This window comes from Pipistrellus kuhlii, unplaced genomic scaffold (genome assembly GCF_014108245.1).
Source record: "Pipistrellus kuhlii isolate mPipKuh1 unplaced genomic scaffold, mPipKuh1.p scaffold_m20_p_7, whole genome shotgun sequence".
Taxonomy (NCBI): domain Eukaryota; kingdom Metazoa; phylum Chordata; class Mammalia; order Chiroptera; family Vespertilionidae; genus Pipistrellus; species Pipistrellus kuhlii.
Genome location: NW_023425573.1, coordinates 74,920,867 through 74,947,041, shown reverse-complemented (window position 1 = coordinate 74,947,041; position 26,175 = coordinate 74,920,867). Strand labels below are relative to the sequence as shown.

The following is a 26,175-nucleotide window of genomic DNA, read 5'->3' as shown; positions in this document are numbered from 1 at the left end:
TCCCTTTACTACATTCCCCCCTTCCCTCTGGTAACCATCATACTGTTGTTTGTGTCAATGCCTTTTAGTTTTATATCCCACATCTGAATGAAATCATATGGGTCTTAGCTTTCTCTGACTGACTGATTTCACTTAGCATATTCTTTTTGAATTCTTATGTTTTTATTTATGGGACTTTATTTACTTCCTATGATTAAATACTGAATTACATATTTCTATCCTCATACATGACATAGTCACATGAATTACTGTCACTATTATTAACTACGCTAGCTAACATTTGAGTACTTATTGCGTGCATTTTGTGCTAGGCATTATTCTAAGCATTTTACATACATCACCATTTAACTTTCATAACAATACTATAAGACTATTATTATAAATATAATTTTATAGATAAAGGAAATGGGACAAAGAGATTAATTAATTTGCTCAAAATAACCCCTATACTGTACTGTCTCTTTAAAATTTAGAAAAAAGCCAATCTTTTCAGATCATCCTAAAATTGTTTCATTAATTAGAGCTACTGCTAATTAATTCAATCATCTAGTTTAAATTTCTTGTTCCTGGTCACAAATGGATAAATGGCTGGCTCGAAAAGGGCCCAGAAAAAGAAATTTCTGGATATTCTTCTAACAAGTTAATTAGCTTTTGAATACAAACAATCTCTTTTAAAGAAAGATGATTTAGCAACCTGTAATAAGCAAGACAGAAACTTTTTAGTCTATTTTTTCTAGAAAAGAAAGATATCTAGGAATTAAGTATCATTCTGTGAACCCCAACTTTTGATGTATACTTTACTGGCAATATGGTAGAAGTGTATTCTTTGGTCCACAAACATCTATCAGTGACACAACTTTAATGTAGTGTACACCTATTGGACATTAATGTGTATGAGATACTTCTTCAAATATTGTATTTCATACCAAAATTCAAATATTTTGTACATCAACCTATGGGTTACCAAGGTCTGTCAATGTACTGACACACATCCGTTTATTAATATCTTAATTACATACACATATTATAATACATCTGTTAGCATTATAAAATGAAGATAACATCATGTTATTATTACTATCTACACCAAAATATACGGCATTTGTGAGAAATCCTAGAGTATAATAAACCGAAAGTGCTGAATAACACAGCTTCTTAGCGTAGCTATGGCCAAGTTTGCATGAACTGATGTTGGAAATCCTTCTTTCTAGACCATAGAAAATGGCAGAGCAGTGGCTGGGGTAGGAGCTTAAGTAAGAGAATCATAGTCACTTAGAATTTTCAGACAACATAGGCTCCTTCAGAAATTCTAATGGAGATCCACATTGAAAAGGATGATGTCAACAACAACCATATTCTCATATTTTAAGTCTAGTAGCAGATTTTGATTTATTGGTTAGGAACCCTTACTTTAAAAGTTGACTGTGTAAGAAAGTGAGCATTCTTGCTGAAGGCTCTACTACCTCACCTGATGGGAGGCTATTATTTCATGCCACTTACACAATGAGCTAGAGGCTCAGAGAAATGCTAAGAGGAAATAATGATCTGCAATAACAAAAGTCATATCTAACCAAAATTTAAATAAGAAATTTTACATATTTTGATCTTCAAGTAATGCACATATATAGTCAATAATTTAGAAATGAGAAAAATGAACACCTGATTTGAGTCTGCACTTACTGATTAGGCGTCCCAGGGGGAGTTCGTGATGGAAGGCTTTGTGTTTCCAACCTGTCATCAGATACTGAATTTCTGCTTACTACTTCCCAATCCATTAATTTTCGTGCCAAGGGTTTACTTGGGGATCTGCCAAAATAATATGTAACATTTTTAATTTTATGCACCAAACCATAAACCAAAACTCAGAATTTGTATTAACATATATTCTAGATGAGTAAATATGGTTTACTTTCAAGAAATTACTGTTGTCAGAGGCTATTTATCAAATACTTTCCTAAGAAAATAAATCTTCTTTATATTAAGGAAGAAAAAATAAGCCAGAAAAAGTAGGAGAGAGAATAGGGAAAAGGAGAAAAAGAAACAAGATTAAAAAGGATAAAAGGAAAAAGCAAGGGAAGAGATGGCTATCAAAAGTTTTTTCAAATATTATCAAAATTGTAGAGTCTCTGAAATCCTTGAATGTATTAAATAATTCCTGACATATTATCTCCTGAATGTCCTTAAATTCAAACCCTGATCCTCTGCCTCAGGAAGGACAAGGCTAAAATGATAGTTATGTATATTACATTTTATTTGTATTTTTTCCTTCTAATATGTAGTAGGCCAGTGGATAGTTTTCTTTTCTTTCTTTTTAAATTATAAAGGCAGGGTTTATTAAAACACATTATTTATTTATTTATGTCCTTATTAACTTATAAATTATTTACTGTTGAAAGCATTATATATGTCTCCTTCCCCTGCTCACTGAACTCTCCCCACCAGTGAGATTTTGTCTCATGGTGGGAAATAAAAGAATATGTTTTGTTACCTACTTATATATTTCAGCTATCATCTTTTCAGAAAAGATATCGATCTTTGCAGAGATTAAACACCCTCAGAATTTTATGTAAGTTAACTCAAGTCTTTTTTATATGCAAATTCAAATAGTGGCCAAAATTCATGGAAAATATATGACATCTATCTAAATTTTCGTTTTTTTGAGATGCAGAGTTAATATGGAGGTTAATATTATGAATTAAACTACATGTATAAAAAACACATAATAAATTATCTTATGAACTGATAATTTCATATTTGAGTAAGAAAGTCATTAGGGAAAAAAAAAGAAAGAAATTTATTGAAGAACACAGAGAAACAATAGACTAAAAACCATGTAACAATAACCAAGAGTACTCAATAAGATTTATGTACAAACCAGGAAGCATATTTGGACTTATATTTACTTTTTTAGTATTCTAATCTCTTCTCTATTTGCTTATTTTCTACAGTATTTTATTAGTCTTATTTTTTTAAAGTTACTATATTATTTGTCTTGTATTTTATTTCTACCTATTTTAAATCCCAGAAAATATTATTGGGTTGGCATTCTTTTATATATATTTACATCTTTCTTCCATTTCATTAGTCTTTATTTCCATGTTTCTCTCTTGAATTATTTTCTTTTGTAGAAAATATTTTCTTCTACAAAACAAACAAAAAAAGCAAAAACAAAAAAACAAAACAAAACACCACAACACACAACAACAACAAAAAACCATGATGGGTGGGGACCCTAAATCCTAATTTTGACCTTACAACTAATATCTACGTTATCAGTACAATGTATAATCTTAAGGTCCTTTACTACCTCCTGAATTTTATAATATACGAGTATCTAAGTTTTCTGTGCAATGTTTTAGTCTACCAACTTTACTAAAGCATGAGGAACTTAAATTACTTATGAATCCAAACCACACAAATGTATCATTTCATGTACTTATAGCTAAAGCCTTTTTAGTTTGGCCTAATGACATCTCCTTAATATAAGAACATTTAACATTTGCTAGGAGATGTAAATGTTATCAATTAAAAAAAAAAGGATGTTGATTCAGATTTCATTTTTCTTAAGTAAATTTGAAGTTTTTAAAGCATGAACTTTAGCATTTATGGCTCTCTTATGAATGCTAATTCTTAATGTTAAACTATTCTTTCTCATATATTAAACTACTAAATGTAAGCTGTAAGAAAATTTACTAACGATAGCTAGGAGATCAACTACTTTCATTTTCTAAGAGAGGAAAAAAAGTCATTTGAAAATGGAAAAAAATCCAGTTATACTCACCTAGTTTAAAGCCTCAGAACACTTGACTGTTGTTAATAAACTAAACATGGTTGTAAATGCTTTGCATTTAAAGCTAAATTTCAGATATTTTATTTTATTAACAGTTTTAACCTCAGAGACCCACCCACTCAGACTTGCTGTCTATGTTTCCTGTTGAGTGTGGAAATTTCAGAGAAAAAAATACCACACTTCATCAGTGTGTTTGCAATGTGGTAAATTCATATTCTGACCATGGCACCTCAATTTTCTATTGCATGAGAACATTCTTTTGCTTTCTTCTTAGATATTATATGACAATTAAAAAAGTATTAAAGCAATTCAAAGAGTTGATATATAAATAAAACACAGTTAACTTATTGCTGAAGAAAAACCAACCTTACATGAAAAGTCTAAGGAGAAATCTGTTCTATTTATATTGCCTACTCTAAAATTCTCTAATATTTTAAGAGAATGAGTGAATTTAATAATTACTAAAACCATTTGAATATTTTGGCACACGTGCATCAGGTCACCAAAACAAGTTTCTGATATATTATAAAAACCACCCCAGAATAGCTTAATCTTTCACTATTAACACCTTCAAAGAGGATTCATATAATTCTGACATGACAAGAGAAATAGGATGGCTAGTTGGGGTTTATGGTATTAGAATGGTAGCTTTACTATTCAGTGAATGATATATATCTGTCTTATAAAGTCACCTATTAAACAATTTCACATTTTAATAATGCATATACAAAATGAAGAACTAAGACTCAGGTGTAACTGCATATTTCTAGAAATCTGATATAATCAAAATATTAAAACATTAACTTATAAGAAAGTTATTTTCATGTGATATTAACATTAATATATAAATACAGCTATGACTTGGTACTCATATTAGAACATCACACTATAATAGAACTAGTTATCAATTTGTGTTCAACAGTTTTATAAATATCAAATGAATAAAGCTTAAGTTTCTTGTTAGGAAAATAATGTTAGTTTTTGTCATGATGCAGTTTTAACAGAAAAGAATCAGAAAAATATTTACTTTTATTTTACCAAGTTTGAAAGGAGTGTTACAAAAAGTTAAGAGCTAGAAGAAATACATCTTTAATTAAAACAACAAAATTGATAGGATGTGAACTCTTTCTCAAGAACAATTTCAAGGAAAACAATTTCAAATTAACATTTTACTGTGCAGGTCCATAGTAATGTCTAACTGGAAACAAGGTATCCAGGACTGTAAAAGGGAAGATTCTGAATAATTTCAGTAGTTACGTACACTAAGGTAGGCATCTCTGTGTTCTTATGGTCTTTTTTCTCCTTTCTAAAATGACCAAACTACTACTAATGTAACACCAATATTTAGTAGTATATTTAATAGAGAAACAATATTTTCCTCACAAATCTAAAAATAATAAATAATAAATCGACTTCTAAATTTTTTTGAACAAATGCTGAATTACACCATTCAAAGTGAAGAGTCCACTTGTCACAGTAAAATGGTATAGCTTTAACTAGCTAAATCCTTCCTATTTCAAGGCATTTTCATTGATGGCATTCCTGTGGGGTGGATTATTCACAGACCAACCAGGATAGGATGAGGGTAAGCAAGGAAGGAAGAAAACAAGTGCAGTAAATGTTATTGTTCAAACACATATAAGTCATGTATTAATTATATATATATATATATATATATATATTTGTTTTTGTTTCCAATATTTTTACACCAAGGAACTTATACTATTATTTTAAATTTATTTATTTATTTATTTATTTATTTATTTTTAAAGCTTTTGGCTCACTGAAGACTCAGTGAGGATTTCTTCTTTTTTTTTTCTTTTAAAAAATATATATTTTATTGATTTTTTACAGAGAGGAAGGAAGAGAGATAGAGAGCTAGAAACGTCGATGAGAGAGAAACATTGACCAGCTGCCTCCTGCACACCCCCTACCGGGGATGTGCCAGAACCAATGTACATGCCCTTGACCGGAACTGAACCTGGGACCTTTCAGTCCGCAGACCGACGCTCTACTGCTGAGCCAAACCGGTTTCGGCTTAAATTTATTTTTATAGCATTCAGGGCATAGTACTGGCAAAGCCTCAGATAGCCTTAGTAATTAATGACTTGGACTCTGGAGGCATGGAAGACCCAGGGTAAGGGGAAGAATCCTAAAGTTACATCTACAGTTTAGGATAAAAGGATTTAACTATTTAACAATTTACTGACATTATAAATGACTATAGATTTTTCAACATTAAAAAAATACCCAAGGATTAAAAATGGCAACAGAATAAATGGATGCTACATGGACATGCTCCCAGGAACAAACTGGGATTACAACTAAAATACAGAAAAACTTCCTGAATAATCAACAGAAAACTTGCAGGAGAGAACCCTGACACCTGAGGACCAAAAGTGGAGACCGCATAGCGAATGGTAGGAGGGGTGGAGGCAAAAGGGCTGGCTGGTGGCCCATAGACAACAAATGAAGGCCCTGTGAGATATTTCAGATGTGGGGCGTTGCCACTGAGAACTCTGGGATCTAATCCTGAAGCTGGGCATCTCAGCAGAGAGCACCAAAACTGAGGAGAATACCCACATTACATCAGGCTGTGAAAAGCAGCAGGGTGCTGTCTGCCAGAGTGTAACACCTGAAAACATGGATCATTCACAAACATAGACCAGATGTTAGGATACAAAACAAATCTCTACAAGTCCAAGAACATTGAAATCATATCAAGCATCTTCTCAGATCACAGTGACATGAAATTAGAAATAAACTACAGTAAAATACCCCAAAATATTCAAACACATGGAGGCTATATAGCATGTTATTAAACAATGAATGGGTTACAACGAGATCAAGAAAGAAATAAAAAAAACTTCCTAAAAACCAATGAAAATGAATACACAACAACCCCAAATCTCTGGGACATAGCAAAAGCCATCCCAAGAGGGAAGTTCATACACAGAACTAGAGGCATACCTCAAAAAACAGAAAAAAACAGCAATAAACTATTTAATCCTACAACTTCAAGAACTAGAAAAAAAGAACAACAAGAAAAGCCCAAAGTAAGTAGAAGGAAGGAAATAATAAAGACTAGAGCAGAAATAAATAACATGGAGTCAAACAAACAAACAATACAAAAAAAAAATCAATGAAACCAAGAGTTGATGCTTTGAAAGGATAAACAGATAAACAGAGTTGATAAACCATTAGCCAGACTCATCAAGAAACAGAGAGAAAGGACCCAAATAAACAAGATCAGAAATGAAAGTGGAAGAGTAACCACTGATACCACATAAATTATATGTGAACAAGCTGGACAATATGGATGAAACAGATAAATTCTTAGAAAAATACAATCTCCCAAAATGGAATCAGGAAGAATAAAAAAAACCTGAATAGGCCAATAACAACAGATAAAATAGAAGCAGTAATAAAAATTCCCACCAAACAAAAGCCAAGGTCCAGACAGCTTCACAGCGGAATTTTATCAAACATTCAAAGAACTAACACCTATATTCCTTAGTCTATTTCAGAAAACCCAAGAGACAGAACACTTTCCCTGTGTCCCAATATGTGGTCTATATTTGAAAATGTCCCATGTGTGCTTGAGAAGAATGTATATTCTGTAGTTTTGGGAATGTTCTCAAGTTGTTAAGTCCATCTGATCTAGTGAGTTGTTTAGCATTGCTGTTTCTTTGCTAATTTTTTGTCTAGAGGATTTATCCAGTGATGTTAATGGTGTATTAAAGTTTCCTACTAAAATTGTATTGCTGTCAATTTCTCCCCTGACCTCTTTCGTGTTTTTTTTGTTTTGTTTGTTTTTTGTATTTGAGTGCTCCTGCATTGGGTACATATATGTTTAGCAGAGTTATATCCTCTTGTTGTATCGATCCCAATAGAATTATGAAATGGCCTTCTTTGTTTCTGTATGGTCTTCATTCTGAGGTCTATTTTGTCAGATATAAGTATTGCTACTCTGGCTTTTTTTCATTTCCATTTGCCTGATAATTATTTTTCCATCCCTTCACTTTCAGTCTCTGTGAGTCCCTTGTTCTAAGGTGGGTCTCCTGTAGACAGCATATAGAGGGGTCATGTTTTCTTATCCATTCAGACACTTAATGTCTTTTGAATGCAGCACTTAATCCATTTACATTTAATGTTATTATTGATATGTATTTGTTTGTAGACATTTCTCTACTTTATGCCTGTGTTCCTTCCTCCCTTTCTATTCTTTCTTTAGCATTTCTTGCATTTTAGCATTGCTAACTTGGTAGTGATAAATTCCCTTAGCATATTTTTTTGTCTTTGAAGCTCCTGATTTCCCCTTCAATTTTGATTGATAAATCTTGCTGGATAGCATATTCTTGCATTCTGTCATTTGCTTCACATCAGTTTGTATATTCCATTCCATTCCATTCCATTCCATTCCATTCCATTCCATTCCATTCCATTCCATTTCTTTCTAGCTTCGTGTGTTTCTGATGAGAAATTGTTTGGTAATCTGATGGGGGATCCTTTGTAGGTAACTCTCTGTCTCTGTCTTGCAGCCCTTAAGATTCTTTCTTTGTCATTAACATTTGCCATTGTAATTATGACGTTTCTTGGTGTAGGTCTTTTGCGATTTCCATTTCATTGGGACTCTCTGTACTTGTGTGACTTTTTTCTTCCCCATATCAGGGAAGAGTTCTGTCGTTATTTCTTCAAATAGATTCTCTATTCCTTACTGAGCTTCTTGTCCTTCTGTAATTCCTATTATATGTATGCTACTTCATTTTGTGGTGTGCCAAAGCTGCCTTAGGCTCTCCTGCTTTTAAATTTTTTTCTCCAGCTGGTGTTCAGATTGGACTTGTTTCTCTACCTTTTATTCTAACTTACTAATTCGGTCCTCCACGTCTTCTAGTCTACCTTCCATAGCATTTTTGATTGTAGCTATATCACTTTTGATTTCTTTCTTATGAATTTTTGCATAAGTTGTTGATTTTGTCATCCACCTGATTTATGAACTCTATGACCATTAAGCTGAATTCTTTTTCTGTCACACTGCATGCCTCTGTTTCACTTATTTCCTTTCTTGGCGAGCCTCTTTTTCTTTCCTTTGGGGACTGTTTTGTTGTCTCTCCATTCTAACTATCACTAGAAGGTCCTAATGCTGAGTTGCGGGGGCCTGAGCCATGTGCAGTAGGAGCATCATGCCACCTGAGTGTGAATGAAGAGCTCCGACATCAAGGTGTGTGGCTGCCAAGGGTTGGTGGGAGCCTCACACACTGAGAATCGGAGTCACCAGTGCTCAGTGCAGCCTCATGTGTGCACCTACAATTAGGGACCCAACATGTGTTATACTGATAAAAAAAAACAAAAAAGGCCCCGCAGGCATGCACCTACAATCAGAGTCCCCTAGCACATGCCAGGAATCAGAGACTCCATGCGCACGCACTGAGAATCTAGTATTGGAGTCTCTGTTGCTTAGTGTGGTCTTATGCTGAGAATCAAGGTCCCCATGTGCCTGTGTGCCAAGAATTGGAGTCATAGGGGCCCAGAGTGAGTGCATTGAGAATCAAGGATCGCGTGCACACACAATGAGAAACAGAGTTCCATGTGTGTGCACCGAGAGTCAAGTCACTGGTGCTCATTGCTAAGTCTTGTGCGGAGAATTAGGGTCCCCAGTCTGCTTGGGGGGCTGGGTTGCACAGTTGCCCTATGTTGGGGGGAGGCCCAGTCTTGCGCCATAAGAAACAGACTCCTGTGTATGTGCCAAGTCAAAATCAGGCAGCATAGCCGCCCAGTGTCAGCAGGAGAACCACTACTGTGCCATAGGAAACAGACTCCCATGTGTGCACAATTCCAGAGTCAAAGTTAATTCACATAGCCACCCTGTTTCGGCAGGAGGCCTGCTCGCATGGAGTGGGTCTGGCAGGTAATATGCTGCCGCAGCAGGGGAGCGGGGGGGCTCTGTGACTCACAGCTATCTATGGCCAGAATGTCTGGAGTCTTGGTGTCCATGGCTCTGCAGTCGTGGTCGCAGGGCTTTGTCCCAAGTGCTTGTAAGGTCATGGCTTGCGTCTGAGACCAGATTGGGTGTTGGTGAAGCTAGGATCCAAGTCACAAACAGTCCTGTTCTTCAAGAAGGCGTGGTCTCTGTGCCCATGCTGGCCGCCCCAGCGTGTCTGTGGTGGCAGTGGGGTTTTGCAATCCAAGACTGCCCAGTCTGGCAGCCCCCTGGAAGACCCGCAGGACCTAATTGTCCCTAGCTCTCTCACACACACCCCCACCCACACTCCTCTATTGCTCCCTCACTCTCTCACACATTCGCCGTCCCTGCTTTCTTGCGGATCGCCATCTTTTTTCTAGTGTCTCTGAATATTTAATCATTTATTGCATAATCCTGCTAAGAGCATTGCTCAGACATATCAAACTAGATCCGTGCCAACTTAACACCTTTTTCCATTACAAATTTATTCTGCCTCTACATCCCATCTGTTGTAAATCGTTTAAATCTGACATTCTTTCCAGATACACCTGCAGCTAACACATCTCCATCCAATTGGTCATTAATTTTTACTACCGTATTTTTCGGACCATAAGACGCTCCGGACCATAAGACGCACCAGTTTTTAGAGAAGGGAAATGAAGAAAAAAAGATTCTGAAACAAATAGTGTCCTAAAATATTTTATGTGCATTAAAACCCAACATCACAGTCATAAACACATGTAATCAACCCTGTAAAGTAAACAGCAGCATTTAGAACCATTTTAGAGCCGGGCAAGCACACAGAGACCACACAGAGCCGGGCAAGTAAAAAAACTTTTTTTTTAAAGTATATGTGTAGGCTATATTTGGACCATAAGACGCAGGGACTTTTCCCCCCCACTTCTGGGGGGAAAAAAGTGCGTCTTAAGGTCCGAAAAATACGGTATTTCTATTTATAAGATGTTCCCCAAATTTGATCTTCCGCTCACTGCCAATATTTTAGTTCAGGGGAGAAACTAAGATGGTGGCATTGGTAAACGCCTAACTGCAGCCTCACACAACAATTTCAAAAAATACAACTAAAATATAAAGTGGACATTATCCAGAACTACAGGAAAGTTGACTGACTGGAAATTCTATAACTAAAAGGAAAGAGAAAACCAGAAGGAAAATCAGAGGAGCTGTAAAAGCCTAAGGTACGGAGACACGGTGAGCATGTGGGGAGAGGATGGAGCCATAAAGGAGGGGTGGCTGAGTGCCTGGCTGGTGTTCCCTAGCGGGAAGGAGATAAAAGCTCCAGACTGTGCTGAACCCCAGTTCCGACTGCACTGAACCCCTGTTCTGGGTGAGACCCTGGGGTCCCAGGTTCATACAGAGGGATTCTAGGCTATATGGCAGAAACTCAGGGGAGCGGCAAAAGGCAGAGCCCCAGAGTCAAGCACATAGCACGCAGAGGACGGACTGTTAACTGTGCCGCTGGATTGCCCTAGGGCACATGTGTCAAACACAAGGCCCGAGGGCCAAATCCGTCCCACCAGGCCTTGCAATGTGGCCCGCACCACGCTGTCATCACTGCACTCCGCTGCGTTTCCATCACAATGACAGTTTATGACTGTTCAGTAAACCATTCGACCCGCGATTTAGGCTGGATTTTAGATTTTGGCCCCTTCTCTGATTGAGTTCGACACCCCTAACTAGGGGAAGGAGACAAAAGCTCCTGAATGTGCTGAGCCCCATTTCTGACTGCACTGAACCCCAGTTCTAGACCAGACCCTGGGGACCCAAGCTCATACAGAGGGAATCGGGGCTGTAAGGCGGAAACTCAGGGGAGCGGCAAAAGGCAGAGCCCTGGAGTCGCAAACATTGCACGCAGAGGACTCTTGACTGTGCCACTGGATTGCCCTAGCGGGAAAGAGACAAAATCTCCAGACTGCAATGAACCCCAGTTTTGGGCTCATTGGGGGAGGGACTAGACTGTCTGGTAGTGGGAGAAACTCGAGGGCACCTTTCTCTCAGAGGTGCTTGCAGCGAGTACCAAAGCACCAAAGGACACTGAGTAACACAGACTCAGGAACCTCATAGGGTGGGGCTGACAGGAAGCCAAGGCTGTAGGCTCCACCCTGAAACTCTGCCCCATCCAAGCTGAACACAGAGGCTTTTGAATAAAGCTGTCTCCCGGCATAGACATAGCTGATCCTCACAGCCAATTGGCCTGGAGGTCAATTCCTCCCAGTGATAACAACAACAATTAAGACTTAACTACAACAAGGCTGTACACACAGTCCACGAAGGGGTGCACCAAGAGTGTCCTCAGATAACTGGGAGGCTGACCCACTGAACCATAACATCTTAACACACAAAGCCACCCTACAAACTCAGAGAAGCAGCGAGAATGCGAGACAAGAGATCACAAACAAAGAAATGGAGGACAAAAAGCGACTGGATATAGAGTTCAAAACCATGCTTATAAAGTTTTCCAAGAATTTCCTAAAAAAGGCCGATAAAATAAATGAGACCGCCGGGACCGGTTTGGCTCAATGGATAGAGCGTCGGCTTGGGGACTGAAGGGTCCCGGGTTCGATTCCAGTCAAGGGCATGTCCCCAGTGGGGGTGTGTGCAAGAGGCAGCTGATCAATGACTCTCTCTCATCGATGTTTCTGACTCTCTATCTCTCTCCCTTCCTCTCTGTACAAAAATCAATAAAATATATTTAAATAAATAAATAAATAAATAAAAATAAATGAGACCTATCAGAATATGAAAATGGATCAACTAGAAATAAAGAATACATTGTCTGAAATAAAAAATATTATACAGAGTCCTAAAAACAGAATGGAAGATCGCAAGAATCAAGTCAAAGATTTGGAACATAAAGAGCCAGAGGACACTCTTCCGCAGAAGCAAGAAGACAAAAGAATCCAGAAAGTTGAAGATAGTGTAAGAAACCTCTGGGACAACTTCAAGCGAACCAACATCAGAATTATGGGGGTCCCAGAAAATCAGAGAGAGCAAGATACCAAAAACATACTGAAAGAAATAGTGACAGAAAACTTCCCCCACCTTGTGAAAGAAATAGACTTACAAGTCCAGGAAGTGCACAGAACCCCAAACAAAAGGAACCCAAAGAGGATCACACCAAGACACATCATAATTAAAATTCCAAGAGCAAAAGACAAAGAGAGAATATTAAAAGCAGCAAGAGCAAAGCAGGTAGTTACCTATAAAGGAGCACCCATATGATTGTCAGCTGATTTCTCAACAGAAGCCATGCAGGCCAGACGGGAATGGCAATAAATATTCAAGGGGATGAATAGCAAGAACCTACAGCCAAAAATACTCTATCCAGCAAAGCTATCACTCAGAATCGAAGGCCAGATAAAGAGCTTCACTAATAAAAAAAAGCTAAAGGAATTCACCACCACCAAACCAGAATTATATGAATTGCTGCAGGGGATTCTTTAGGAAGGGGAAGAAAATAAAGATAAAACTTATGAACACAAATATATAACTATCAACAAGTGATCTAAAAACCAAGGGAATTAAAAAACTGGTGAATATAATAGAATCAGAGGTATGGAAGGGGAGTGAACTGATGATTCTCAGGGAAAAGGGGAGTGGGGGGTGTGGGAAGAGACTGAACATAAACTGTGCACCTATGGATGAGGACAATGGGGAATGGGGAAAGGACAGAGGGAGGGGTGGAAACCTGGTGGAGGGGGAAAAAATGAAGAACTTTTGTAATAATATGAACAATAAAGATATATATATATATATATATATATATATATATATACACACGCACACACACACACACACACACACACAGATACATATATAGATATATGGATATATAAAAATATTTTAGTTCAGGCCTTCATTATTTTCACTTGGATTACTGCAATAAGTTGGTTTCTGGGTACTCAGTCTGTATTTCTAATACTTTGTCTATCCTTGCTCATAAAACCATTTTCTAAAACATAAATTTAATCACCTCACTTCATTTGTTAAAAGTAAATTGGCTAATAGCCAAAACCGGTTTGGCTCAGTGGATAGAGCATCAGCCTGCGGACTGAAAGGTCCCAGGTTCAATTCTGGTCAAGGGCATGTACTTTGGTTGCGGGCACATTCCCAGTAGGGAGCGTATAGGAGGCAGCTGATCGATGTTTCTCTGTTATCGACGTTTCTAACTCTCTATCTCTCTCCCTTCCTGTTAAAAAAAAAAAAAAATCAATAAAATATTTTTAAAAAAGTAAATTGGCTATTTAAAAATCCTTAAAAAAGTGAAAATAAATGACAGCAAAATAAAAAGCAACTTATTTCTTAACAATATGATTAAAAAATATATGGAAATGACTGGATAATAAAAGTGATGTTACTCAAAACATTTTGTGTTTTTTTGTTTTAATGCAAAACCATTTCATTCTAAATCAAATCACTTTCACAAATGAAAATTAGCAACTAGTCAAGATGTGCCACTGTACATGGTGTCTTTTTCTGCCTGTGGCTGGACCTGGTCCTGACCCACACAGGCAGCAGGAGCAGGAGTAGAGACTAAGAACATAGAAAGCACACACAAAAGAAAAGTGCCCTGGCAGGGGGAAAGGTGGTGAGCCCGTGGAGGGTGGTGAGTAGGAGGCTCGCTTTCAGGGCTGGGCCAGCAATCCAAAATCTGCTTTCCTGCCCCAGCTCCTGGCAAAGGATGTGTGGGGACCTATGAGGTTAAAATTAAAAGGTAGGCAGCCAATGTGGCTTTGTTAATTGGTTCCTAGGATACCTTTCTTGATAGAGCTTGTCTGGGCTCTCTTCCTTTGATTCCAAGTGTTATAACTTTTTAAATCCTCACCTGTGGATATGTTTTTATTGATTTTAAAGATAGAGAAAGGGTGAGAGGGGAAGTATTGATGTTAGAGAGAAACATCGATTTGTTGTCTCTCATACACATCTTGACCAGGGATCGAACTTGCAACCTGGGTATATGCTCTGACTGGGAAGCAAATCCAAAACCTTTGGATCTACAGGATGACACTCCAACTGAGCCACCCAGCCAGGCCTCTGGAAATGTTTTAAAAAAGGGTAATAAATCATGCAATAAAAGTTATATTAATTATATAATACTTGATTCAGTGTAGTCAGAGCTATAATGCTTGGCACAGGGTTAATATAGCTTATGCAATAAATATGAATGAATGAATTAGACAAACTGTTTCACTATTCCCTCAACATAATCAGTTGTTTAATTAAATGAAGGGTCAGGTGATAATTTTGTAATCATATTTGAGAAAAGAGATTTTAGTAAATTTTAATATTTCTTTAAAAAAAAAAAAAAGATACTGAAACAGGAGCCTTACCTTGCAAATACCCTGTCCTTATTTGCTTTTTCTTTGCCATACTGAACTGACTGGACTTCAGTTCTCCCGCTGAAATACATAAATATGCACAATAAAATACTGAAGAGAATTCTAAAATAACACACAACATGATTATATTACAATCTCTTAAGAGACAAGATATTTCTAGCAGGGAAAAGAAAGCAAAGGATAAGACTTAATGACTGGACTACATTCTAGTTCTAGCTGAATGTATGAAACTTAATTAAGTTCTCTCATTAATCAACACAAATGTGTTCCACAGACACTTCCTTATTTGGGAGTAAATGTGAAAGAAATAATTTTGCATGAGAGGAGTTCCTTCTCTGCTATGCCCTGTAAAAGTACTCCCCCTGGACTGAGATAGGCTTTTGTGTCTCAGCTCATCTAAGCCTTGCCCTTACCCTAGAGGCCTGTGGTTAGGTGGTGTCTCTATTACTACAGGTAATGAAGGGCCTGAAACATGGACATCTCGATGAACAGCTCTTTCCTTAGACAAAATTTTCCTCCTTGTCTACTGGTAATGGTTATAGATAAAAAGACTAGTTATATTGTGGTCACTGAAAGAACTTGTATGCATATATGCATAACCCATGGACACAGAAAATAGGGTAGTGAAGGCCTGGGGCAGGGGCAGGCTAAGATTGGGGGAGGTGGAGGACCTATGTAATACTTTCAACAATAAAGATTAAAAAAAAAAAAAAAAAAAAAAAAAGACTGGTGACATCCTCACATCCTTTCATGTCCAGACACAAAAAATTCCAGATTTTTGTATATAAAAAAGAACTAAGAACAGAAATATGATTTGGACTTGGGCACTACAGAGGATTTTTCTTAAAGCTGATTTGCCTAGCAAGTATACTGTTTATTTATAGGAGTTGACTCTCCATTGTGATACTCCAATGACTAAAGACCAAATTTGTAAATAAAAACTTGGTTCTCAGAGAATTTGTTACTTGACACATCACATTTAATTGTGAATGTACATAAATGTCTAATTTATCAAATATAAACATTTACATATGCAGATATCTAATACATATAAAAGCAGCCCTATGGGTTTCCAAAGCTAAGCAAATAATTTTAAGATCATCTTTCATAGATGAGTATAGCTAAATGTAAATAGAAGGCATGTCTGTTGAAGCTTTAATGGAAACGTTAGAAATGTTACTATGATTTTTAAATTTAGACAAGTTGAAGTTTAAGAAATTATATTTCCTTTAAGAAGAGATTGAACTTGCAACCTTTAAGAAGAAAATATAATTTCTTAAACTTCAACCTGCCTAAATTTAAAGGAGCAGGCCTAAGCCATTAGTTGAATGTCCTTAGCACTGCCACCACCATCGCTGCTCTTGCCAGCCGTGAGCCTGGCTTCTGGCTGAGTGGAGTGCAATGACCACCAGGGGCTGCTCTTGAATTGAGCATCTGCCCCTTGGTGGTCAGGGCACATAGCAACCAGTTGTTTTGTTTTTTCGTCAATTTGCATATTATCCTTTTATTGTATAGGCCTAGAGGCCCGGTGCATAAAAATTCATGCATTGCAGTGGAGGGTGGGGGGGAGATCCCTCAGCCCTGGTGATCAGGCGAAGGTGATGCCCCATCACACTTCTGCTGCTGACACTGCCGGCAGCACAAGCTTCGGCCGGCCATGGTTATCTAACACTCGGGTAGCCCTTGGCAGCTGGGCAGCTGAAATCCGAGGCTTGCCTGCACTTCGGGCTGGCCCTGGGTGCCTGGGGGCTGAGGGGAACTCCAAAGGCAGGTGCATGGGGTAGGCCCAGCCTTTCTGCGCGCCTGCCACCCCTGTATGGCTAAGGGGACTGGGCGTCGCCATCTCCTGGCTGTGGGTACCACCATCTTTGAGGGTGTGACAATCAATTAGCATATTCCCACTTTAATGGCTGTGGGCACTACTGTCTTTGAGGGGGGCAGTCAATTAGCATATTCCCATCATTGGCTGAGGGTGCCACCATCTTTGTCACAGGGTGAGGGTCAATAGCATATTCCCTCTTTATTAGATAGGATACTTAGTTTAGTTTTATATTTAAAGGGTTTAATCTTTTTTTTTTAAAATATATATTTTATTATTTTTGTACAGAGAGGAAGGGAGAGAGATAGAGAGCTAGAAACGTCGATGAGAGTCATCGATCAGCTGCCTCCTGCACACCCCCCACTGGGGACATGCCCGCAACCAAGGCACATGCCCCCGACCGGAATCGAACCAGGGACCCTTCAGTCCCCAAGCCGACGCTCTATCCACTGAGCCAAACCAGTCTTGGCTAAAGGGTTTAATCTTCATTCTTAGTTCTTTTTGCCAGATACTCCTTGATTTATTTTAATTATTTATTGAATTTTATTGATTTTAGAGAGAGAGGAAAAGAAAAAGGGAGGGAAGCAAAGAAGGGAGGAAGAGAGGTATGAAGAAAAACATCAATTTACTATTCCATTTATTTATATATTCATTGGTTGATTTTGGTTTATACGCTGACCAGGGATTGAACCCACAACCTTGGCATATTGGGATAACACTTTAACCAACTTATCCAGCCAGGGCCAGTTCATGAGCTATTTTCTGTTAATCTTCACCCGAGGATAAATTTTTCCATTGATTTTTTTTAGAGAGAGTGAGGAGATAGAGAGAAAAATCAATGTGAGAGAGACACATTGATTGATTGCCTCCTGCATGTGTCACTACCACAGTGGGATGGAACCTGCAATTGAAGTAAGTGCCCTTGACTGGAAAGTGAACCTGAAGGCTGGAGCTCTATCCACTGAGTCAAACCAGCTAAGGTTCATGAGCTATTTTAATTTACCTCTTGAATAGCTCAATTTTACTATTAAGTGCATTTTCAAAGTGTGTGTATGTGTGTATGTGTGTGTGTGTATATATATATATATATATATTTTAATAGATATTTATTGTTCATATTATTACAAATGTTTCTCTTCCTCCCCCCCATTGCTCTCCTCCACCAGGTTCCCACCCCACCCTCTGCCCTTTCCCCACCCCCCATTGTCCTCATCCATAGGTGCATAGTTTATGTTCAGTCTCTTCCCATATCCCCCTTTCCCCTTTTCCCCAAGAATCGTCAGTTCACTCCCCTTCCATACCTCTGATTCTATTGTATTCAACAGTTAATATTGTTCATCAGTTTTTTTAATTTCCTTGGTTTTTAGACTCACTTGTTGATAGTTATGTATCTGTTGTTCATAATTTTTATCTTTATTTACTTTCTCTTCAGAAAGAACCTCCTTCAGCAATTCATATAATTCTGGTTTGGTGGTAATGAACTCCTTTAGCTTTTTTTTATTAGTGAAGCTCTTTATCTGGCCTTCGATTCTGAGTGATAGCTTTGCTGGGTAGAGTATTTTTGGCTGTAGGTTCTTACTATTCGTCACCTTGAATATTTCTTGCCATTCCCATCTGGCCTGAATGGTTTCTGTTGAGAAATCAGCTGACAATCATATGGGTGCTCCTTTATAGGTAACTACCTGCTTTGCTCTTGCTGCTTTTAATATTCTCTCTTTGTCTTTTGCTCTTGGAATTTTAATTATGATGTGTCTTGGTGTGGTCTTCTTTGGATTCCTTTTGTTTGGGGTTCTGTGCACTTCCTGGACTTGTAAGTCTAATTCTTTCACCAGGTGGGGGAAGTTTTCTGTCACTATTTCTTTCAGTATGTTTTTGGTATCTTGCTCTCTCTGATTTTCTGGGACCCCCATAATTCTGATGTTGGTTCGCTTGAAGTTGTCCCAGAGGTTTCTTACATTATCTTCAATTTTCTGGATTCTCTTATCTTCTTGCTTCTGTGGAGGAGTGTCCTCTGGCTCTTTATGTTCCAAATCTTTGACTTGATTCTTGTGGTCTTCCATTCTGTTTTTAGGACTCTGTATAATATTTTTTATTTCGGACAATGTATTCTTCATTTCTTGTTGATCCCTTATTATTTCTAGTTGATCCCTTTTCATATCCTCATAGGTCTTATTTTTTTTATTGGCCTTTTCTAGGAGATTCTTGAACAACCTTATAAGTGTGGTTTTGAACTCTATATCCAGTCGCTTCTTGTCCTCCATTTCTTTCGTTTGTGATCTATTTCATTGTCTTGGCATTTTTGCCGGTTCCCTGATGGGGCGGAGTTTCAGGGTGGAGCCTACAGGCTTCCATCAGCCACGCCCTATGCGGTTCCTGAGTCTCAGTAATCCCCTGGGTCCTTTGGTACTCGCTGCAAGCACCTCTGAGAGAAAGATGCCCTTGATTTTTGCCTGCTACCAAACAGTGTAGGCTCTCCCCCAATGAGCCCAGAACTGGGATTCAGTTCAGTTGGAAGTGGAGTTCAGAACAGTCTGGAGCCCCTGTCTCCTTCCTGCCAGGGCAACCCCACAGCACAGCCAACCGTCCCTTCTCTGTTTGCAATGTGCGCGCCTCTGGGACCTCCTTTCGTCGCTCCCCCGGGGTTCTGCCTTACAGCCCAGCTCCCTCTGTTTGAGCCTGGATCCCCGGAGTTTGGCCTAGAAGTGGGGTTCAGAGGAGTCAGAACTGGGGCCCAGCACAGTCCGGAGCCTTTGTCTTCTTCCTGCCAGGGCAATCTGGCAGCAGAGTCAACAGTCCGTCCTCTGCGCAGAATGTGCACGCCTCCGGGACTGCCTCTCCACGTGCGCCGCTTGTCTCTGTACCTTAGGCTTTTACAGCTCCTCTGCTCTTCCTTCTGGTTTTTTCCTTGCTTCTCGTTGTAGAATTTCCAGTCAGTCGACTTTCCTGTAGTTCTGGGTAATGTCCATTTTATATTTTAATTGTATTTTGTTGTGTGCAGCTGCAGCTAGGTGTTTACCCGTGCAGCCATCTTGGATTCTCTGTTCAAAGTATATTTTTATTGATTGCATACAGGAAGGGACAGGAAGAGATAGAAACATCAATGATCAGAGAGAATCATTGATTGGCTCCCTCCTGCAAGACCCCTACTGGGGAGAGGCCCAAACAGGGACACTCAATCACTGAGCCATGCCGGCTGGCACCATTAAACATTTTTAAAAAATGGATTCAGAAATGTTATATCCTGTGAGGATTTTTATTTTTGTTAATGTCTAAATTTCAATGGTAAACTTACTAAGTAAAGTATTTTTTTTGGTTATGTTTTCCCTTTCAGACATGGTAGATAAGCCTGAAAAAAAGTTTCTGCATGCCCCCCCATTGAGGATCAAGCCTGCAACTGGACATATGCCCTGAGTGGAAATTAACCCTGTGACCACTTGGAGCAAAGGATAATGCTCAACAACTGAGACATACTAGCCAGGGCTGGATAAAAGCTTTGTTGCTCAAGATTTAAAAACTAGAGGCCCGGTGCATTAAATTTGGGAATGGATGGGGTGTGTGTCCCTCAACACAGCCTGCTATCTCTCCAATCTGGGACATCCCCCTCACAATACAGTCCCGCTGGCTCCCAAATGCTCACCTGCCTGCTTTCCTGATTGCCCCTAACCACTTCTGTCTGCCCCTTAACCACTCCCCTGCCAGCCTGATTAATGCCTAACTGCTCCTCTAGCAGTCTGATTGTCCCTAACTGCCCTTCCCTGCAGGCCTGGTCACACCTAATTGCTCTCCCCTGCAGGCCTGGTCCCTCTCTACTGCCCTCCCCTGCTGGCCATCTTGTGGCTGCCATCCTGTGTCCACATGGGGGTACCATCTTGTGTGTTGGAGTGATGGTCAATTTGCATATTACTTTTATTAGATAGGATATTTAATCCAAACTGATAAATCTCTAGTGAGAATATTCAGAAAGAAAAGAGAAGAAAAATAGTATCAATATCAAGAATGACAGAAATGGCATTCTTACAGATTCTAAAGATATAAAGATAACAGGAAAATATTATAAATTTTATATAAAAAAATTCAACGACTTAGATGAAATAGATAAATTTCTTGAAAAACACCTACTAATGCTTGTTCAGGAAGAGAAATCCTGAATTGCTGTATAGCTAATAAAGAATTTTCATGTGTAGTTCAAAAGTTTCCTGTAAATAAAACTTCTGCCCTACATGGATTAATTGGTAAATTCTATTAAACATTTCAAAAGAAAATAATACCATTACCACAGAAAGTCTTCTAGAAAGTTGAAAATGAGAAAATATTAGTACCTCCCAACTTATTTTTCCCCCCAACTCATTTAATGAGGTCAAAAACCTGACACCAAAACCTGACAATGACATTATTAGAAAACTACAAAATAATATCCTTCATGAACATGAATGCAAAAATTCGAAATAAAACTTTAGCAAAGTGAATAAAATAAAAAAAGGGTAAAAGATGATGACAAAGTAAGGTTTATCAGTGGAAAGCAGGGAAAGTTTAAGACATGAAAAATCAATGTCACTCATCACATAAAAAAAAAAAAAAAAAAAAAAAAGGCCTTGCTTCTAAAAGAAAAAAATAACAAAACGAAAAAGAAAAAAAGAAAAAACAACTAAAAAGAGGGGAAAAAAAACTAAGTTGGAGGACTAATACTACTGATTTTAAAACTTATTAGATATAAGACCAAAAACAAGACTATAAAAATCTGAATTATTGATTTTCAACCAAGGTGCAAAAGCCAAGTCAATGAAAAATGGACAATCTTTTCAATAAATTGTGCTGGGACAACTGGATGTCCATATGCAATAAAAAAAACAAACAAAACCCTAACAAAATCAATCCATACTTCCCACCATATACAAAAATTATTTCAAATGAATCATAGACCTAAACGTTAAGAGCTAAAACTACAAAACACATAGAAGAAAACAGGAATGAATCTTAGTGACCTGGGGTTAGGCAAAGATTTCTTATATATGAAACAGAAAGAAAAATCCATAAAAGAAAAATTGGCAATTTGTACTTCATCAAAATTATGTTTTTCAGAAGACACTAGTAAAATGAAAAGATAACAATGAATGTTGGTGAGAATATACTGATTGGAAATCTCATATATTGCTGGTGGGTACATATAATGGTACAAACTCCTTTAAAAAAATGACTGGCAGATTTTTCAAAGTTAAATATTTACCACATGATCTGGGCATTCCACTCTTAAGTATTTAATCAAGAGCAATTGAAGCAAACATTTCACATGAATGTTCACAGTAGCTTTATTAATAGCCCAAACTTGGAAACAACCCAATTGGGAAACAAACCATTATATATCATAATCAAGTGAATGGATAAAAAATTACAGTATATCTATACAATGGAATACTACTCTACAATAAAAAGAAATGAGCCATCAATACATGTAACAACACAGATACATTTTAGAATATCTATGCTTAGTAAAAGAAGCCAGACTAAAATACAAACATGCAATATACATGCTTAAAAATACATGATATAAAATATATATATAAAACCTTAAAAAAAACCATTTACATATATTTACATATAAAATACATGGTTGGTTTCATGGGGATATAAAAGGGTGGGAGAAAGGAATTACAAGAGGGTTTGGGGATGCTGGGACCGGTTTGGCTCAGTGGATAGAGCGTCGGCCTGCGGACTGAAAGGTCCCGGGTTCGATTCCGGGCAAGGGCATGTACCTTGGTTGCGGGCACATCCCCGGTGGAGGGTGTGCAAGAGGCAGCTGATCAATGATTCTCTCTCATTGATGTTTCTAACTCTCTATCTCTCTCTCTTCCTCTCTGTGAAAAATCAATAAAATATATTAAAAACAAACAAACAAAAAAAAAACCAAGAGGGTTTGGGGAAACATTTTGGGTAGATATGCTAGTGATCGTGAGTGGTGATGGATTAATGGATATGTATCCATTTTAAAACTTTATCAAAAAATATCAATTTTAAAACTTTAAATATAGTAGCTTACTGTATATCAATTACATTTTAATAAAGCTGTTTAGAAATTCAAAACCTGCTAGTAATAGGCCCATATTCCTCCAAAGGCAGTAATTGCTGCAAGGCAGGTGTTGCTCTTCTCCCCACCAATATTTTATTTTTTTAAACTAATTTCTTTAGCTTCTTCATTTAAAAAAAAAAAAATCAATATTCATATGGAAATTTCATTCTGTTTCAGTGATGATTTATCTCCAAACTGTTTAAACTCTCTTTTGCATTTGTAGTCATTATGATTAGATTTTGTTTGCTGTGGTATAGTTTGGGTAAATTCCTTGATTTTTTTCTCATCCAAGACTTGTTTGAGTTATAACAGTGTAATAAATAAGGCTGATTATTACAATCTATTCATTTCTTTGCTGCTAAGCAAAATGGTGTGTGCGTTATTTATATTTATACTAGAGGCCCATGCACAAAATCCGTGCAAGAGTAGGCCTTCCTTCCCACAGCTGCTAGCAGAGGCTTCCCTCTGGTACCCGGGACCTGGACTTCCCTCGCAGCCCTGGCTTTGTGTGGAAAGTTGTCCAGTCTAATTAGCATTTTATGCTTTTATTATTATAGATTGTATTTTCAAGTACAGAGGAAGATTAAAGAAAGTATAGTCTTTGTACAATAACTCTGGGGGTTGTTTAATTAGGAATGAAGTTTATTGAGACCATTATGGTTAGTACTGTTCTTTCATTAGAGATTTCTTTTGTCTTTGCTGAGGAATAGTACCAATATATAATGTTTAGTAAAATTTTCCTTGACTTTCACCTTTGATCTAACATTCTCTCTATTTACCTTTGAATTTGCAAGTACCACTGCCTTAGTTTGTCCAATATTGCTTTTAGAAAGGTGAGCTAGGAGTTAAACATGACACCAAGCTACTAAAAATCTGCTGTGCCTGAAAATATAAAAAGTTAAAAAAAAAAAATATATATATATATATATATATATATAAAATTGATTTTTTTACAGAGAAGAAGGGAGAGAGATAGAGAGCTAGAAACGTCGATGAGAGAGAAACATTGACCAGCTGCCTCTTGCACACCCCCTACCGGGGATGTGCCGGCAACCAATGTACATGCCCTTGCTGGAATCGAACCCGAGACCTTTCAGTCCGCAGACCGACGTTCTACCACTGAGCCAAACCAGTTTTGGCAAAGGTTTTTTTTTTTTTTTTTTTTTTTTGATTTTAAAGAGGGAAAAAGAGAGAAAAACATTGATCAGTTGCCTCCCACACCACCTCCTATTGGGCATCGAGCCTGCAACCCAGGCAGGTGCCCTGACCTTTTGGAGCATGAACGATATTAAAATTTTCCCAATTCTGTTTGTGTTGCTACTGAATCTTTTGCGGGAGGGGAAGGCATGCATTTTAAATAAAATAACCTATTAGAGGCCTTATGCTGTTATTTTTTTCTAATTAGCTATCCCCCAAAGATTGTTGCCTTCAGGAAAAAAATAAAAGCTATCAGAAATAAAAAATACAACAATATTAGGAAAAGGACGTAGGGCTACTTTTCAGTTATAAAATCTGATTTTGTATAACTCTGTACAATAAAGGGTTTGAGAACTCAGACACAAAATAAGCCAAGTATTAGTATGCTTATGCAGAAAACAGCTTAAAAATACATGGTGTCTTGGAACAAAGAAGTTTTCTTGTAAATGTTTAATAAAAACATAATAGAAATTATAACAGTTCTAGAATATAAATAATTAAATATCATTGATTTACTATAGGAACTAATGAAATGAAATAAAGTAAAAGAAAGGTTTTTCACAAGAACCTATAGCACTTTTTGTTGATATAGTCATGGAGATTTTGATTCATAGGTATGTATAAGTAACAACAATTCTATGGTTCAATAAACTATACCCTTAATTTAAAGGCAACGCAGCATTAATGCAAAAGCAATACTTACCAGTACCGGAATTTTGAACCTAATGTAAAATAATGTGCAAAAAAATTCTTTTGAGGTGGAAGTGGTCTGTCCAAACGGAAGAATGTGTGATGTTCTACACATGCTTTCCACAAATTTTTGCATGCTCTATAGTTCATCATATTAAATCCCAATAAGGTTTCTCTGGATTCATGCTGTAATAATAATAATAATAAAAAAAAAGTAGAAAATATCAGGAATATATCAAGATTTTATGGTCCATTTACCTTTTATAGATAAACTAGAAGCCTGGTACAGAAAATTCGTGCACAGAGGGATGGAGTGGATCTCCTTAGCCCAGCCTGCACCCTCTACAATTCAGGACCCCTGGAGGGATGTCTGATTGCCTGTTTAGGCCCAATCCCTGGTATTGGGCCTAAACTGGCAGTTGGACATCCCCCTCACAATCCTGGACCACTGGCTCCTAATAGCTCACCTGCCTGCCTGCCTGGTCACACCTTACTGCCCCCCTCCCACTGGACTGATCACACCTTACTGCTTCTGTGTGCCAGCCTGATTGCCCCTAACTGCCCCCTACTGCCAGCCAGGTTACCCCCAACTGCCCCCCTGCGGGCCTGGTGGCCCCCAACTGCCCCCCCCCAAAACCTGGTTGCCCCCAATTGCTCCCTTGCTGGCCTGGTTCCCCCTCACAGCCCACCATCCTGGCCTGCTGTTCAGTCATTTGGTTGTCCCTCACTAACCCCCCTGCCAACCTGGTTGCCCCACACAGCCTGCTTGTTCAGTTGTTTGGTCATCTCTCAATAACCCCATTGGCCAGCCTGGTCATAGGCAGCCGTTTTGTGAGGGTGTAATGGTCAATTTGCATATTACCTGTTTATTATATAGGATATATGCCTCACTACCAGCAGTGTGGTCCCACATACTCACCACTGACTTATCAATCTTTACTATTCTGGTGGATATGAAGAAGTATCCCATTTTTGTTATTTGTACTTCCCTGATGATTAGTGAGGTTCAACATCTTTTCATGTTACTGGCCATGTGGATATCCTAATTTCTGCAGTGTTTGTTCAATCCACTAATATGTTTTTTTAGATTAGTTTGGATATACAACCCAGGATGCAGTGTGTGTGTGCACTACATACATATTCTGTGATACTTCACTCTCTTAATGATGTCTTTTGATGAACAGTTATTAATTTTAACATAGTTCAAGTTATTGAATTTTTTTTTCAGATAGTTTTGCCTCTCTGTCCTGTTAAAGAACTCTTTGCCCATCAAAAGGTCATAGATATTTTTTCATA

The 26,175-nt window shown here is 37.9% G+C and overlaps 1 protein-coding gene across 10 annotated transcripts in view; it reads right to left on the bottom strand.

Moving 5' to 3' along the window:
* The window catches only part of PTPN4 (protein tyrosine phosphatase non-receptor type 4), a 180,504-nt gene that overhangs the window by 70,237 nt on the left and 84,092 nt on the right, over window positions 1-26,175 (bottom strand). For all 10 annotated transcript variants that reach the window (XM_036421183.2, XM_036421186.2, XM_045575725.1 and 7 more), the window contains 3 exons: window positions 24,893-25,065; window positions 15,101-15,169; window positions 1,681-1,806 (listed from right to left, as the gene is read on the bottom strand). In XM_036421183.2, the coding sequence (XP_036277076.1) occupies window positions 1,681-1,806; window positions 15,101-15,169; window positions 24,893-25,065 (368 nt within the window). The remainder of the gene's footprint in view (window positions 1-1,680; window positions 1,807-15,100; window positions 15,170-24,892; window positions 25,066-26,175) is intronic.